Source organism: Mastacembelus armatus, chromosome 3 (genome assembly GCF_900324485.2).
Source record: "Mastacembelus armatus chromosome 3, fMasArm1.2, whole genome shotgun sequence".
Classification (NCBI taxonomy): Eukaryota; Metazoa; Chordata; class Actinopteri; order Synbranchiformes; family Mastacembelidae; genus Mastacembelus; species Mastacembelus armatus.
Genome location: NC_046635.1, coordinates 2,511,599 through 2,527,890, shown reverse-complemented (window position 1 = coordinate 2,527,890; position 16,292 = coordinate 2,511,599). Strand labels below are relative to the sequence as shown.

General features: G+C 40.3%; 1 protein-coding gene across 1 annotated transcript in view; it reads right to left on the bottom strand.

Moving 5' to 3' along the window:
* Positions 1–14,636: 14,636 nt before the first annotated feature.
* luzp2 (leucine zipper protein 2) overlaps positions 14,637–16,292 on the bottom strand; it is a 124,465-nt gene continuing 122,809 nt past the window's right edge. The window contains exon 12 of the mRNA XM_026320252.1: positions 14,637–14,875. Within this exon, the coding sequence (XP_026176037.1) occupies positions 14,768–14,875 (108 nt within the window). The 3' untranslated portion in view covers positions 14,637–14,767. The remainder of the gene's footprint in view (positions 14,876–16,292) is intronic.

The following is a 16,292-nucleotide window of genomic DNA, read 5'->3' as shown; positions in this document are numbered from 1 at the left end:
CAACGACCCAGTCAGCAACGACCCAGTCAGCCAGTCAGCAACGACCCAGTCAGCCAGTCAGCAACGACCCAGTCAGCCAGTCAGCAACGACCCAGTCAGCCAGTCAGCAACGACCCAGTCAGCCAGTCAACAACGACCCAGTCAGCCAGTCAACAACGACCCAGTCAGCCAGTCAACAACGACCCAGTCAGCCTGTCAGCAACGACCCAGTCAGCCAGTCAACAACGACCCAGTCAGCCAGTCAACAACGACCCAGTCAGCCAGTCAGCAACGACCCAGTCAGCCAGTCAACAACGACCCAGTCAGCCAGTCAGCAACGACCCAGTCAGCCAGTCAGCAACGACCCAGTCAGCCAGTCAGCAACGACCCAGTCAGCAACGACCCAGTCAGCCAGTCAGCAACGACCCAGTCAGCCAGTCAGCAACGACCCAGTCAGCCAGTCAGCAACGACCCAGTCAGCCAGTCAGCAACGACCCAGTCAGCCAGTCAGCAACGACTCAGTCAGCCAGTCAACAACGACCCAGTCAGCCAGTCAACAACGACCCAGTCAGCCAGTCAGCAACGACCCAGTCAGCCGGTCAACAACGAACCAGTCAGCCGGTCAGCAACGACCCAGTCAGCCGGTCAGCAACGACCCAGTCAGCCGGTCAGCAACGACCCAGTCAGCCAGTCAACAACGACCCAGTCAGCCAGTCAGCAACGACCCAGTCAGCCGGTCAACAACGACCCAGTCAGCCAGTCAACAACGAACCAGTCAGCCGGTCAGCAACGACCCAGTCAGCCAGTCAGCAACGACCCAGTCAGCCAGTCAGCAACGACCCAGTCAGCCAGTCAACAACGACCCAGTCAGCCAGTCAACAACGACCCAGTCAGCCAGTCAGCAACGACCCAGTCAGCAACGACCCAGTCAGCCAGTCAGCAACGACCCAGTCAGCAACGACCCAGTCAGCCAGTCAGCAACGACCCAGTCAGCCAGTCAGCAACGACCCAGTCAGCCAGTCAGCAACGACCCAGTCAGCCAGTCAGCAACGACCCAGTCAGCCAGTCAGCAACGACCCAGTCAGCCAGTCAACAACGACCCAGTCAGCCAGTCACAACGACCCAGTCAGGCAAGTCAGCAACGACCCAGTCAGCAACGACCCAGTCAAGCCAGTCAACACGACCCAGTCAGCAGCTGTCAGCACGACCCCAGTCAGCCAGTCAACAACGACCCAGTCAGCCAGTCAACACGACCCCCAGTCCGCCAGTCAGCAAACGACCCAGTCAGCCAGTCAGCAACGACCCAGTCAGCCAGTCAACAACGACCCAGTCAGCCAGTCAACAACGACCCAGTCAGCCAGTCAGCACCACCCAGTCAGCCAGTCAGCAACGACCCAGTCAGCAACGACCAGTCAGCCAGTCAGCAACGACCCAGTCAGCCATTCAGCACGACCCAGTGAGCCAGTCAGCAACGACCCAGTCTCAAGCAACGACCCAGTCAAGCAACGACCTCAGCAGGTCAGCAACGACCCAGTCAGCAACGTACCAGTTACAGCAACGACCCAGTCAGCCAGTCAGCAACGACCCAGTCAGCCAGTCAGCAACGACCCAGTCAGCCAGTCAGCAACGACCCAGTCAGCAACGACCCAGTCAGCCAGTCAGCAACGACCCAGTCAGCCAGTCAGCAACGACCCAGTCAGCCAGTCAGCAACGACCCAGTCAGCCAGTCAGCAACGACCCAGTCAGCCAGTCAGCAACGACCCAGTCAGCCAATCAGCCAGTCAGCAACGACTCGTCTTGTGTCCCCTCTTTTGTCCTCCCTTGTGCCAGTAATTTACATCAATCCTTGCTCCTCCTCTCTGCCTTGTTGCACCATGCAGACATTCTTTACTAAAATTATTTAAAAAGGCGGTTGTTTCTACATGTTGCACATCACAGCAAGCACGGCCTGCCACAGCAAGAAAAAAAACATCACGTTAAATTAATCTACACATCAGAAACGCTGTAGAGAATTCTCTTCTTCAAGTCGATTCATTACAAAATACAGTCAAAGGAAACAGAACAAGTTGGAACAAGGTTTTTTGTTTCCAGAATCAAAGCTGAAATAACTAAGACTGCATCTCTTAGCATCTAATCAACAACAGTTTGTGTTATATTGGGCTCCTTCTGCCTTCCTCACATTTTCACTGTGGGAACATTTGGTCAGTAAGAAACATCCAGTAAGCTTGGCTGACCTACTCATCTCAAAACATTTACAGCAGAACTGCTGTGAGGCCAGTCAGACAGGCCAAATGAGATTACTTTATTTTTATTATTTTTATTATTTGTGGTGTACATTACTGTAAACTCTCCATTTCAGACTTTGCCTGTTGTTGTTGTTAGTGTAATTCATTTAAAAGTGGGAAAACATGTAGCTTTTGTGCACAGAGCACATCTGCATCTCAAGTCACTTGGTTAGTTGCATGAAATATTGGCAACGACACTGTACAGATCTAAAGAATCAGCAGGTCCGTTGTATATTTTCAAATTCAAATCTTCAATCCCACCAAAACCAAAACAGACACGTCCATCATTATGTAGCTTTGCATGTCTTTCTGTCAGTGACTACATTATCATGAACAACTGAAAACATTTCATTCGGTTGTTATTGTTTGGTGCAATAGCCCAACAGTCTGAAATACACTCAGGTTATATTTCAGGTTATGGAAGTAAAAGAGTAGAGAGGTGAATTCACTTAAAGAGCCTTTAAACTACAATATTTAATTTATATTAACATAATTTCAAATGACTTCATTTGAAAGATGAGTATAGAGTAGATGAGTAGAGTATCTCTACACAGTGTTTTACTTCTCTTTACATCTGCAGCACCATCATCTGCTGTGTTTTTGGCAGCAGCTGTTTTCAACAAACTTAAGTGCATATTCCCTGCCCAGCAACAAACTACAGACCGGGATTAGCAGCTGGATGGTGAAGATTATCCAGTCACTTAAAATCCAGATGCAGCGTTAGTTCAGTTAATGGTTAGTGGAAACCAAACTAGAGGTAAAAGTCTAGTGAACAGTGCGTTTACATTTGTCAGCTGAAAAAACAGACTCCAAACGGATGCTGCATGTTGTCAGCTATATGTATAAAGTCACATTATCTATAACAAACTATTATTTCAGGCCTGTGCGTCTGTCAGCTTGTTGTTGTCTATGTGCGACCAAAAACATAAAATTCCTGTAACAAAGTAGAATTAAATATTGCAGCTTTAAAGGTGGTACCTTTTATTGTGCACCATATATGCTGGAACATACGTCAGTGTGCTTTGAATCATTTATTTTAAATACAGTGCTAAACTTTTGAATGCTGCATTAAGTCGTGTTTGTTTGTTATTCTTTTGTGGCACAGTATTTTTGAAGTATTAACTATGAAAAAGATTTTAGCTTCTAGGTTTTTTCTTCTGTTGTTCGGATTATATTTTCTATTAATTCAAACTTAGAGAGTTTTGCTGAGTTGCCAAATATCCTGGATCCTACAGCATCATAAATTCAGCCTTCTATTAAGGAAGAATTATTTTCTGTACTCAGCACTCTGCACTTTTCTCTCCAGACATTTTTACTAACAAATAGCTTTTCTGTGATCTAGTGAAAACATGCAAATGCCGGCTTGCAACTGCACAATGAAGAAGATACAATGCAAAGAAGGCACAAAGTGTCAGGGGGCTGAAGCATCGGATAATTTTTATTGGGATGAATAGTTGAAGTGTTTTCCTTGTTTCTTTGATCACAATGTAGTTATTTAAAGACATAGTATTGGTTAAATAACAATTGAATCCTAGACAAATAATGTAATGCCAGTAATATTACATATTACAAATTATGGTGTGCATCTTAATTTCTGAAAGTCATGTGCAGTGACACCACTGGCCTTTGTGTGAAGTATCTTTTATTTTGTTCGCACATAGCTTGAGAGAGGATTTGACCATTACAGTGTTTTGCTGTGTTTCAGCCCAGTGAAGGTTGTTGTAGGATGTATTTTTATGGCAATGGCATTAATGAGAGCGTTGACAAGTTGGAGATGGCTGAGGCATTTAATGAGGATTTTCACAGCATCTAAGACAGAGGTGCACAATTTTCAACAAAGGCCTGTATGTGTCATTGGTAAATTATTCAGAAAGTTTTGTTTTAGCTGCAGCCTATTTTTAAATCCAGTCTTTGGAGAAAGTCTCCTATTAGTGAAACATGGTATTCATTCAAACTTTAATGGCGCCCAGTTGTTTACTAAAAATATTCTGACTGCTCTCAGCGAGTGTTTGACTGTAGAACATTTTTACTGAGAGCTGTAGCCTTTTGAGAGCACATTTGGTCCCTTTGCATATAAAGAGTTGCAGCTGCATCTTGAGGCAGTCTCTCACATTGAAGGCTGGCAAATTATAAAGCTGGATCACTGAGTGACCAGTTACTGTCAAGCAAATACTGTTGAAGATCCCACTGCATTATCTAGATTGATTAATGGATTAAGGGACCGACAGAAATTTCAGTAATTTTTCAAGCAAAATGACAAATGTGGATATTTGGTATTTTTCTTTATTATTAATAATTTAATACATTTGGGGTTTGGACTGTTGGTGGGATAAAACAATTTGGAGTGTTTTGGTGATTTATCCTGTTGTAGCATACCCAAGCGAGAACAAACATTATGGGAAGCCTTATTTTGTGCTGCTGCATTCAACGACCATAATTAATAACGGACTTTGATGCCCAAAGCAGTAAAGAGAGAAAGGAGACCGCTCACCTGACTCTCTCCAACACACAGAGAACTGTTTTGTTTCAGCTAAAGACTATTTTCTGTTAAATGCATTCTCACACCCTCCTCAACACCAGGTGTGAGATTAAGACCACAAAACCCAGACTTTGTGACTACAAAGACCTGCAAACCCCCTCCACATACTGAGAGAAGACTGCTGATCCCTCATAAAGAATATACATTCTAACCTCACCTCTTGACCAGGCCTCTTTATTTACACAGGGCACCCCAGGATGCAAGCCAAGGACTTTCTCCAGAGTTTTATGACTGGCAATAAATTGCTTGTTTTAACACTTTTCTCTTTTTTTAATAGCTGAAAATATTAAAACATGTTAATCAAAAGTTGTGTAGGCTGTTCAAAAAGTTACCAGAAATGTTTTTGTTAAATTGGTACCAATCAGACATTTCCAGAGAAAGATGCTCCAGAGCCATTCCAGCATTATGCTGCAATAATTCTGAAAGACCACTCGTAACCCTCTTTGGTTGGAAATAGACACTAGATCAGTTCAGAAAATGATAAATCCTCATTAATCTGGACAAATTCAAACTTAAAAAATTGAAATATATGGTGCAGACCTTTCTCCAGCTGTGCAAATATCAGAAATCTACAGAGCCTCAGCCAGTCAGAAGAAGATGCTGCACCCAAACGAGGAAATATATACATCAGCTGCATCTGAATTCAGGAGCTGCATCTGTCCAAGGCTGCATTTGAAGGCCGACTGCAGTTTGCATTGCAGGGACACAACAACGCTGCCCCATTTCAAAAGCTCCTTCAAATATGGCCGACAAACGCAGCTCTCTTTCCCCAGGAAACAAAGGCTTCGTCTGTTCTGTTCTTCGCAGCTCAACATATCCCCACGTTCTTTGCAACATGACAAACAGAAGGAGGTGGCCCCTGAAATAGGACACAACTTCCTCCCCTTCTCTCAGGCAGAAATTCAGTTGAGTTCTGTATCTGAAAATAAAGCCATGTTCCATCTCGTTCTCATTTTTGGAAGTTTCATGTTTGAATCATATGCTCACATCAAAGCAAAAAGAGTTTTCCTGTTTGTTTATTTTAACTTTTTAATCCTCTTTTATTTGTAAACAGGAAGAACAACACCGTAAACCTTCACAGTTTACAATAAGTTTTATTTCAGCTGTATCACACAGGAACGTCATGGTCAAGGCAAGACAGCATACTTGAAATGCCACAATAATATGAGTAACAGTGACGTCACCTGACTTTGTTTTAAAATTGACAGACAAAGGGTTTAGGAATGAATGTACCTTTTGAAGCAACTTTTCCTTTAAGATCTTTTTAAAGCTAGCTAGAGATGCAGATGCTTTAATGGAGCTTTCAAGCTTGTTCCAAATCTGTGGGCCTCTACAGTTGAGTTTATAAACTACATTGTACATCAAGCAAGCATAGTGGAAAACGTTGTTCTCAATAAGTTTTATACGTTTATTGTCATAAAAAACAGAGAAGACGGATGCTTTTCCGAGCCAGCCCGGAGAAACCTGCTGGTGCTCCTACTGATTCTGTTCTGTGCCCAACAGCTTTAACCCAGAGATTATTCTCTACAACCAAACAGAACTCATGCTCACTTACTCTGTCTGGTTAAGCTGGTGTGTCTCAAGACCATAGTCCGATTTAAAGCTTATAAATTCCTGACAGAAATAATTTCTTCTCCAAACTTAGAACCGAATTTAACTATTCATTTCAAGTTATTGTTTGTCATCTCTCCCATGTCTCCTCATCTCACCTTCTCCCTGCTGTAAATATGTAAATAAATGCATTCGCATTTACAGAACTGGCAAATGTTAATGTTTCCTCAACAGTAAACTAGCCTCTCACTTAGAATTAGATTTGTGGTTCAAAATGAATTGTTTATTGTTTCCATGTGGCTCAAGTGAGAAAGCCTGGTGCCCTAACATTTTACACTATCATTACTGGTAATTATTCAAATTAGTGGTAATTTCATCAGTAACAGAAACAATCATTAGTTGAAGTCCAGCCATTTTTTTGGTTTGTTTTTAAAAAAGACCAGTCACAGGCTTTTAGCTAAGGCTTCTATGTTTATGCCATGAAAATGCAGCGTACATAGGGTTAGGTACGCCAGAACTCTTACTTGTCTCATTGGTATTGATCGACAACCCTATCCATCCTGTAAATGTATTAAGGTCATTTTGTGCTATGAGGCAGTAAAACCTTAAAGCTTATGCTGTGCCAGGAAGCTGTCAATATTGTTGTGATTCCTTGGTCACTAAATGAGGCTGATAATTGTCCCACCTTATGTAATATCCCTATGTGGAAGTACTTCATCAAACAAAGCCCTGTTCTGGCCTGAGTTTATTCATCTTGGGTTTTTATTTTTGTTATTTAATCTTGGTTTTTCATGTTTTGGATCATTTCCTTTGTTTGTCATTTAGTTTTCTTGAATTTTCTGTTGTCATGTAATTTAGCAGTGGCATAAATGTAGTAATAGAAAAAAAACTATATATATATATATATATATATATATATATATATATATATATATATATATGTCCCACTAATATCTCAACCACAACCACTTACAGTGTCTAGGGCTACTTGTATGCTGAAAAAGGTTGCATTTATTTATAATTATGGACAAATGTAGGTTGTAAAGGTTAGTTACCTTGTCACTATTATGGTATTGGCATCTCACTTAAATAATATTACTTATTACTGTTAAAGCAAACAACAGGTCCAGGAGATCAGACAGACCATGTTATCACCTGCTCTAATAATAAAACAAAGGCCTTTATTCCATGAAGCATCCCCCTCCTTATCTTTATAGGCAGCAAAGCACAGAAATCTGCCTTTAGTGGTTTTAGTGGCCCAGTAAGCAGAACAGTATGTTTGGATTTGTCACTTTCCTCTTAATTAACATTTTATTAAAATTAAGGCACATAACTTAGGTTTTTTTTTTACATGGAATAAGACATTAGCCTAGCCTGGCCTTAGTCTCTGAAGAATTATGCTAATGTTTATCAAAATGATAATAAGGTTAGAATTATGGGTACTTATTATAATATATCTGAATGTATGCTAATATAGTATCATATATCTAAATATATGCAAATACACTATATGTGTTATTTACATGTATTTCTTGTTTTACATTTCTATATTGTCCAAAGTGTTGAATGACTGTGGTAGCAGGTATTTTTAGTGTGGAACATCATAATTTGCTCTGTGGATCATGTCCCTTTGTCCTGACAGGTGCAAATATGAAACATAACAGGTCAGTGGTCATATTTGCCCAAATATCAAAACCAGACTGGTACATAAGTTCACCATTAAATGTGTTTAGACTGAGAACAGGGGCAACAGCAACTGATTACAGAAGCTCTTCAGTGACTCAGCTGACCCTCTTCTGTGACATGTAGGAAATATCTAATTAGGACATCACCTAAATTAATGTTTACCAAAAGGCCACAAAGCTCATCCGTATTTATATCAGCCAGTCTGGTTTGAGTCCAGCACCACACTTCATTAGTTCTGCATTTTGAACACTATAGGAGTCACTTCAGCAAATCCAAGTTTGACAAAAGTCAAATCAATCTGGATTCAAAAGTTACACATTCAGTGCTATTCTTTGTTGTCTGATGAAAAGGTACAAATGTATAACTGACCATTAGTACAAAAATGTAGGGTGTTTCACAATGTACATGTATGTGCCATAGATAAGGCTCGAATCTTCACACGCTACAATACATTGGAAACGAAATGCTAATTTTTCCAGTTCATTTGAGAGACTTGAGAGCAGAACTTGCCTCTAGTGGCAGGAGCTTTTATCTGAATTTCAATGTGAGATAAAAAAGAATCTGACGAGCGAAAGGTTGTATGTAACATCTTGGTTGAAAGCTTGTCAAATCGGAACGGAAAGGGGAATTTTCAGCTTTGTAATAGGCTGAACGGTGATTGACCCAGAAAATCTATTTATTATTTTCTCCTTGACATTGGAGGATGGTTTTTAAAAGGTGTTTTAGTTGGTCAGAAAGGGTTTGTAGGTGAAAATGCTTGATATTTCCAAAAAGTTGATAGTAGAAATGGATAGAAATGACATCATACCACAAATAGACCAGCCGAGCGATTTGACTGTTGTCTTACTAAAAAAAACAAAACAAAATGGTCATAGCATTTTCTGAGATTAAAGTCAGAGTTGTGTTTCCCAAATACTGTTTACAGGTGGAAGGACAAAACAGCATCACACAAGCTGTATTGTAACTTTTCCTGCATGTCATATCTACCTGATTATTGACTGTACTAACCAATTATGTTCCTCTTACATTATTGTTGATGATGTTTTATTATTTCCCAAAGCCATTTACTAGCACTAGTGCCCAACTAGCTTGTATAACGTACAAGCGGTTAATCCATTTCACATGAATGCTGTTTCCATCTCACAGTCTGACTCTGACTGAGAACGTCAGACTGACCTTTTTTTTTTTTTTTAAGTGGCCCTAATCCTCTTTTGTAAAGAAGTGTTATCAGCGGACATCAGTCCTGTTGGCATATAGGTCAGTAGGAGCCTACCACACCCACTGGAGACAATGAGAGTCAGTGGCGATTAGCATTAACAACTGACATGAATGTTGTTACGTTTTTTCATTTAACCTTACCAACATGTTTTAATGTCTAAATATATATAAATATAGTTGTGCTTAAACTTAAGGACATAACTTATGTAATGTACATAATGACGACAGTGAAGATCTGTAGGATGAATATGACCTACTTAACCTACCAGTAGGTTCCAGTAGGTGAATAGGGGTGAAGGTGAATGGGTCAGTAGGTGAACTGACCCATAACTATAGTCTGAAGAGAAGTCCAAATGGACTCTTGAATAGCATGACAACATTACAAACAGGTGAATAGACACGGGACAAGATACACAAGTATCTGACCAGCAAATAGAAAGATGGTGGATTTGCTGTGTTAAATATTATTTAATTTTCTTTAGGAGCAGGGAACTCTTGAGTTCAAGTACAACCGTTGCTGCTTTTTATCTACCTCACCTGAAACCATTTGAAAATGAAAATATAATCTACTCAGACCTTATTAAATACATAGTAAGCTGAACTAGTAGACTTAGTATACTGAAATATCAAAGCAGAAACACTTTACGTTAATAAAGCAAACTTAGAGATAACTTAGCCCTGTCATATGAATGACATTTTTACTAACTTATACTCTTGGGGGAAAACAGTTTCAGTGTGAGAAAATGGTCATTCTGAATATGGCACAGATTAGATGCCTAATTTAGCCAGAATCATTTGCCTCATTCAGTAAACAAATAAATTTTATATTTTATAACCCATGGCCTAGAAATAGTCTTGGCTAATTGGTTATGTCTTGATGAATTTAAGAAAATGGAGGTGATGAACACAATCTAAACACCTGTGGGTACAAAGAAATGTGTATTTGCAAATGGTTTCTTACTGCTGTACTTTAATTAGGTACCAAGTGGGTGGTGTTTGCTACGCTAATGAGTTCTAGACAATCACTGGAGAATATTAAAAGTCACAGTCAATGCTCAACTTTGACTGACATCTAACCACACACCACTGGTCCTCAGTCTGGCACTCAACACAGGTTTGAAATCACAGCTTAAAAAAAGTATCTGCACTGGCTTTTTGACCCTGCTTTGCTTTTCACACAGTTCAGAATTCATGGGAGTGTAAAACTCTTCTATCATAACCCTCCACCTCATTAAAATCATTTACTCTCTAGCTCTAAGAGCTGTGAATAAAAGAGCAGATGAAGTGGGCAATCTCGACACACTTGTGCACGCTCTATAAAGATTTTGCAGTCATTCATTCGTGTCTCAATTCACTATCACCCCCAACAGCACCAGTTTAAAAGCAGAGGCAGCCGCGGGCTGTTCAATTAGAATGAGTGTTTAATTAGGTTTGTGTGTTTAAGTAGTGAGGGCTTTTTTTAGTGTCATAATACAGCTAACCTTTGCTGTCTTTTAAAGTTCAAACAATGCTATCCTTGAAAGCATAACTGGGTAGACAGGTGTGTTTATAGACAGATCACCCGCCCGCCCCACCCATGGGAACATCCATGTTGTTTACACTAAAATAAACTTTTAAAAACTGGAGATTGCTGCTGCTGCATTGACTTAAGCTACTGGATATAAGTATAAAAGTATGTTGCTCGTGGTTCCTTTTCTGCTGAAATGTACCTATTCTGAAGTAGGACCTAAAAAAGTCAGTCAGTTTTCCAAGAGCTAGTATAGTTCTTAGTTCCTGCAGTGCAGAGTCACAAATAAGGGGAACTAAAACAGCACAAGCACAACTGTCTGTTACCAGTGTCGTAAATACTGTCGCTATAAGCTTGACAAAACCCAGCTGTTGGCTAACTCCACCCGGGCTACAAGTAAAATGTGACGTTTGCTGTAAAGCAGGTCACACTCTTCCGCTGGCAGCAGATGGGGTGGGGGGGCTGGGAGATCCTACCCGATCACAAAAGTTGCATGGTGCTGTTGCAGCTGATGTGAGCCTGCTCAGGCTGCAGCGGTCCTAAATTCATCCAGTTAAGAGTTGATCTACCACTGAAATTATTTTAGAGACGTTGTTTTAAGGTTGAAAAACTACACAGTGTTGCTTTAAAGCTCCTCACACCAACACAGAAGTGGAACTGACTGGGGATGTGGTTCAATAGTGTTTGATTCAGTCTAAATGTGGTTCTGTATCCACGTATTCAATCAGAAAACCTTCTAATCCTTTATAGAAGCAGCATGTTGGACAAATCTTTCTTATAAAATTCCCTGTTATTTCATCCAGGACAGCAACAAAACAAATTTAAATGATCATTATTATTTATTAACCAATTACCAGACAAATGACAAATGCCTACCTGAATTACATGTATTGTTGATGAGAACAACAATATCCTTTAATACTGATGAGGCAGGACTGGACTAGATAGATTGATCCATTGTGCTTATTCTGTGATTTCTTTCTTCTTAATTACAGGTTGAACAATGTGTTACCCTGTCTCCATGACACTTTTGAGTAAGTGAAGTCTTTAAAAAACATGTGTGGGAGTCCTAACTCTTTACACTAACTTGTTAAAGAAGAGCCACCCTTGGTTTGTTGTCTTTCTAAGGGGTTCTTCTGACCCACCCATCATAAATAGTAAATCCAATTACATTTAAATGAATCCCATTACCGTAATAGGCAGTGTTTTAAATTCACACTAAACAAACTATTTTCCCATTTTTCTGGGTGCATTTGAGAATAGCGTTCTTCTGTAGCTCTGCTAGAGTCTAATTGTTCTCGAAATATACATCATTTCCACAAGCAGTGAATGAGAGGCAGTGAAATGAAGATGGCATACAAAAACAAACTCCCTTTGATCAAATCCCAAGCCCTGTGTACTTCATAGCAAGCTTACCATCTTTCTTCTCCTCTATCACTTTTCACTTGCAGCTCAGAGGTTTAATGGCAGCATTTGCAGGATCCACCACGGGTCTCCAAATCCTGGCGACAGCCACTTTTGTTTGTTTCTCAGCAAGATGTAGACCAGACCTGGAGGAGGCTTTCAAGCTTGAAAAAACACATGGATTACGGTTCTTAAAATAGAGCTGTGCACCTGTCGCCTACCATTTTCCAGCATGGACACTTAAGGATAAAATGACCACACCAAATGTCACATGAAGGGGATGCCGTGATCCCAAAGCTGCTTAAAGTGGTGCTTCAGAACTATTTGCATAGTTTCTCTGCATGAATGTGACTGCTGCAAATTTCTTTCATGTTTATTCATCTGTGCTCACTACATAACTTCTTCTAACCTCTGAAAATTCATTTTTCTTGTCTTTTTCTGTCGGCTATATATTCATGAAGCCTTGTCATAAACACAAACTCTTATACAATTTGAAGCATTTTAACAGGGTGTGTCATCGCCTCAGTTTTCTGACTCACAGTACTATTTTCCACCCACTTTGCATCAACATCATTGAAATTCAGGCCACGTCCAACGTCTGCTTCGTGGTCAGTCTGAAAGTTGTAGATTCAAGTTTGATATCATGATCAGATAGCTGCATACCTTTTGGCTGCAGCAAACCTTCGGTTCTATTTGCTTCATAAAAATGTCCTTGTAGTTAATGTGCTTTTTCTGCATTAATGTAGTCACATCCACTTTTATAATTCTTGTTTGCACAAAATCCTTGAAATGACAAGTCAGTAAACTATTGCTTGATCAACAAAAATCTAATAGTTTCATAAGCGAGTCATCGTTTAATTCAATTTTCAAGCCAGAACCCTGGACATTTATTTTTTCCACATTCCTAAATGTGAGAATTTGCTTTTACTGTCTTACAGCAGAGTAAAATCTTAGTTTGACAAGACATTTAATGACATCACCTTTAACACAGGGTAAGAGGATTGTTAGTAAGGACAAAGGGGGGAAACATGTTTTAAGAGACATGAGACATCCTTTCTTCCAATCCTTCACGCGTGGCATCCTATCATACACCGATTTTCGATAAACAGGCGTGTAAATCTGTAACACACTTCCCTGATGCACTTGTGTATTCTCAGTTATTGCTCCTTCAGGCAGACTCCTGGCTGCTCAGAGCAGAAATAAAACTTTGGAACATCCTTCATTAGGGGGACCAGAACAACTTCTGGGTCAACCAAGGACCAAGGAGTGATAAAATATGGGAATTGAGATTCAGCCAGGCTGCCTAGATTCAGACTCCATACACTTAACACATAAATTAAATTTCTGCATTTGACTGCTGGCCACCTTATCCAATAATATACAAAGGCAGCAAATTTAAACATGGCTTTCAGTGACCAAGCAAGACTTTTTAATAAACCATAAATTATATTCTGACATATATTTTCTGGAATTGTTTGACAACTAGACTAGACTGTTGTCTAGACTGTTGGACTAGAGGTACTTCCAGGTCACAGGACGTCAAGGAAGAAGCAGGATTTGCAGATTAGCCAACAAAGTCAAAAAGACTATGCTGTCAACTTACTTTGAAATAATTTGACAAGCTAACTTTTCAAATTATTTGAAAAACAATTGGTCTTCCAGAGTAAAACGTTTAGTTCTGACCTGAGATGTTCAGTACCTCCCTAACAATCTCTTCTAGCAGTGTTTGACATGTAATTGCTGTTTTGCACCAAGTATCCTTTTCTATCTTGATCACAAACACACTCATTTCTTTCCCACAAATAACCATTTATTCATCACACATTTACTGAAAATTACAGTTCATTGAAAGGGCACAGAAAGGTCAGATAACACAGATACATGTAGCTAGGAGTTACTACTCAGTGCATGGCACATTCTCAGGGAGACGACCCATTGTGAGTCTTTGACTCTTTGCCTCTGGAGTGTTAAAGGCAGAAAGAGTGCTGAAATATTAAATGTTGAACAGTTGGCCAGCCAACTTGAGCCTCTATATTTCAAAACATGGAGGAGTAAATTAACCTTGCTACAATGAGTGACAAACAATATTCTAAGTTGGGTGGTAGTAGTAGTAGTAGTAGCAGTAGTAGTAATAGTAGTAGTAGGAGTATTTTTTAATCTGTCAATTGATATACTTGTCACAGGATACAGTGTCAGACCTCACCAGTGCAAAGGGATTCCTCTAGAAAGATCACACATTTAGAAAGCAGTGTCCTCACTCAGAATAAAAGTCAAATAAGTAAACAACAAATGAACAATCATGAAACAAGTTACCAGTGCCATTGCTACTTTTTAAAAAGAATTTCTATAATGCATGCCATTTACTATGGAGGTTCTCAGATGACAGTTTGAAATCTGACAATTCCAGTGTCTCAGCTTTTGCAAACAATGCTAATATGCATATGTGTAGCTGTGTGTGTGTGTGTGTGTGTGTGTGTGGGTGACTGTCTGCATGTGTGGGCGCACATATGTTTTTTGTGACAGTGCGCAAGTGTGTGCTCTTAGAAAGATCCTTCAGGCGATGCAGGAGCTCTGCATTTTGGATGATATGCTGTCCGCTCAGTTGTATTTATGTGGCTTTGTCTTTTTGCTGCTGCCTCCCTCCACCTCCTCGCTGCCGTCTGAGAGCTTTGTGTTGAATTTTCCAATCTGCGCTTGGTTCTCTTGCTGTTAGGTTCAGAAGATAAAGACTCATGATGAGGAAGACTGACACAGTAATGATCTGCAGAAGACGTGTAGTCTTCAATGTGAGAAGGACATGTTCCTAAATATCTGTGTAATACAATGATATCAGCCATGTCTCAATTCAGAGGCTGCATCCCACGAGGGAGACGATCTATAAAGGCGCAACCTTCATAGCTGTCGTAGACCCCATGGGCTGAATGATGAGCTGAACCAAAATAACACGGCCTAGTCTAAGGAGGATTTCCTATCATTAACTATTCCTGCATTAAAGTTACGAACGCTGGTTCTGTCACAGCTGCAGGTGGACCAGAGTTGGACAATTTTACTGGGAAATGTTATTATCACTATTGATGGCGCCAGAAATGTTGATTATATTTTTGTTGTACGTTCTGTTGGAGGTAAGCACATTACTTACACCTGTGAAATTGGGCCAGAGCCACTGATTTAGCACTTGTGTCTGGAATATTCGCTTTTTGTCACTGGTGCACAAACAATGTTGGGATATGTTAGGCCACGAAAGATCCAAACAAATGAGGTCCGTGACACAATCAGCCCTCAAATGCAGCCCCTGAATTGGGCCACAGCTATAGAACAAACATGTTTTTGTGATAAAATTGATGGCGGTGAAATGAAGGCAACAAGACGCAGGATGTAGCTCACGGCACCTGCTTACATGGAAAAATCCCAAACTCACCCACTCATATAAACACTGCCCCATGACACCACTAAAGACCAAAACTCGACTCAATACTTTTAGGTTGAGTGACAGCTGAGTTTAAAGTTTGAGTTCAGAAGCTTTTTGATCTACAGGGTAACAATACTTGATTTTCACTGGAAAGGGCAAATAACCACTGTTATAATGAACATAACAAGGAGCGCATGTGTAATTTACTCAAATGTAGATTTTAATTACCCTTTAGAAGTTCATTGGTAAATATAGACATGTCAGACTGGATGTAGTGTGTTTTCTAAGGTTGACTTCAAAGGGAGTAGCACCTGTGGGACATAACTGCGGAGCCCTGCTGGTTTTCATCAAGAAAATGAGTTACACTTTAGAACGAATGTAATTAACTACCTGGTGGGATGGAAAACCAGCAGCTCTCAGACCGACACTGACAGCAACAGCAGTCTGCTTACAATTCAGAGGCACATTGAAATACATTTCAGTTTGTGTGTGTGTGTGTGTGTGTGTGTCTCAGCGATATGTGTTCCTGTTCTTACTGTTTCTACAAATTCCCTTTAACATTTCAAATACAAAACTATCAGGATTCAATGCATTGCATTAACAGAATGCAAACTTCATTTTTGTCAATGACATGTTTAAGTACCGCTCACAGGCACTAGAAACCCCAAGCAAAGCATCTGTTCTGTGCTTGCTCGTGTCACTTTGGAGAATGCC